Genomic DNA, 2156 nt, shown 5'->3' on the forward strand with positions numbered 1-2156 from the left:
CATTTTTTTAAAAAAAACCCAAAAAAGGGTTAAGAAAAAAAAAGGAAAAAAAACTTTCCCCCCCCCCCCCCCCAAATTTTTCTGGTTTTTTTTCCTGGGCCTTCACATCTCTAGTCATAAGAGCACGTGAGACCATGTATATATTCTGTGTGGTAACAGGGAAGGGCAATTTACCTCCTTCTACATACCATTCACCACTGTCTACATTGGTGAATGGCCCCTTAATGCTCCCTCCCTCAAGTCTTTGTTTGCTCCCCCCACCCTTTTTGGCTTCTTGTCTGGAATACAGAAGTATCTCATGAGGGATATCAGTGAGGCGCCAATTTCAGTCTCTAGATCTTCCAAGCACTTTGCCATAGAATACAGAACTGATTCAGCAAATAAGGCTGATACAGTATAATTCATAGATTAGCCAATAGCTCTCTTTGGAAGAAAGAGGGTAACATCCATGTGAGAGGATATTTTAGCAACTGCTAAAGATCAAAACACTGAATGATTTTGTTCTATAAGAATAACACTGGAAGTTGTCGCAGATCTTTTAATTGTATGCTGTTGAATTTGGGGTTTTTGTTGAAACAAAGGCTGTTAGATGTACAATGTGATGGTGATATATGCTGTAATAGAAGAGCACGTTTCTCTCTTTCTATTCCACAGTGCTGCAAATTCCTGCCCATCTAGCCCCCGTGGTGCAGGTTCTTCAGGGTACAAAATGGGTCGTGTAATACCATCTGACCTGCATCTAATGACTGACAATTCACAGTCAGAAAATGACAAAGAAGCATCAGGGGGAGATAGCCCAAAGGTAAAATTTTAATTAGAATCCAGGCTATGCAAATCTGCAATTTATTCAGTATTATAATAATGGAAATGTATTTGTTGAAAAATATAAAACAAAAGTAATGCTCCTAGGTTTGTCTTAGCAGTAATGAAAGGCTTCCCTTAACTGTTACGTTACAGAATTGATGTTGTAGAAAACTTATTATGCAAATAATGTAATCTCTTTTTTTTATAGGATGACTCAAAGCCCCCTTATTCCTATGCACAACTAATAGTACAAGCAATTACAATGGCACCTGATAAGCAACTCACACTAAATGGAATTTATATGCACATAACTAAAAACTATCCTTACTACAGGACAGCAGACAAGGGCTGGCAGGTAAAAGTAACATTGTTTTAAACAGATGTTCAAAAAAAGCTGTGGCAGAATACTTAAGCCTTTCCCCCTAGTTATGGTTATATTGCATTGCTTGTAAAATCGGTTTTAGATAGGCTTTTACAATCAAGTATCACTGTCGTCGCAGCATTTTCTCTGTTGAACTGATCTTGTTCCCTGGGATCTTTCTACTAAACAATTGTTCACAGTGTTAGTAAATTCGCAAAGGAATGACCTCTGTAACTTGTACAAATGGTGGTGGCGGCAGCAGACCATGGGGAAAGAAGAGTGATCAGGAAGTAATAAAATGCTAGATATCTAGTAGATGAATAAGTTGCATTCACAATGAAGAAGAATAAACTATCTGCACTATGTAACATGGATAAAGAACTCTGTGCTAACTTCCAAAACTGAACAGTTTTGCTTCTTATACAGTAAACCAGTTGAATGTTTTGTGACATCTTAATGTCACCTGGCAACTACTGGGATGTTTCAGAAAATGGGACTTCCCAACACAGAGTGGAGTGATGCAGGGGATGGGAGAAGAAATGAGCCATTTTTGGCAGGCAGTAAACAACTGAGGGAAAGAACATTTCTGTGAAGAATTCCTCACTACCAAAGTCCATGGCTATCCTTTCACACTTACGTTAAAACCTGTAGCAGATATTGTCTGTATTTTCAGGGGTTTCCCCCCTTGTAATTATACTGGAAGTTTAGTTAGAAAGAACCTCCCTTTTTATTTTTGATTCTGAAAAAAAATGCAAAGCCATTACTACATCTGTGCCAGGACTGTAGTATGAAATGAACAATAAAGTGGGACAAGGCCATGGGGACTTTGAAGATATAGATAGGAATAGATGCCTTTAGTGAAGAGACAACTGTGCTTAGGGAGAGAGCTTGAGGAGAAGGTTTAATAGTGGTGAAAACACTGAACAAGGTGAATGTTGTTCTGTCATAAAACCTGGGGAACAAAACAAATTTTTTACATATTCTAACCAAG

The 2156-nt window shown here is 38.2% G+C and overlaps 1 protein-coding gene across 1 annotated transcript in view; it reads left to right on the plus strand.

Moving 5' to 3' along the window:
* The window catches only part of FOXK2 (forkhead box K2), a 72428-nt gene that overhangs the window by 38236 nt on the left and 32036 nt on the right, over positions 1-2156 (plus strand). Inside the window, exons 3-4 of the mRNA XM_015424880.1 lie at positions 655-802; positions 1013-1159. Of these exons, the coding sequence (XP_015280366.1) occupies positions 655-802; positions 1013-1159 (295 nt within the window). The remainder of the gene's footprint in view (positions 1-654; positions 803-1012; positions 1160-2156) is intronic.

This window comes from Gekko japonicus, unplaced genomic scaffold, assembly GCF_001447785.1.
Source record: "Gekko japonicus isolate JY-2015 unplaced genomic scaffold, Gekko_japonicus_V1.1 scaffold1387, whole genome shotgun sequence".
NCBI classification, from domain to species: domain Eukaryota; kingdom Metazoa; phylum Chordata; class Lepidosauria; order Squamata; family Gekkonidae; genus Gekko; species Gekko japonicus.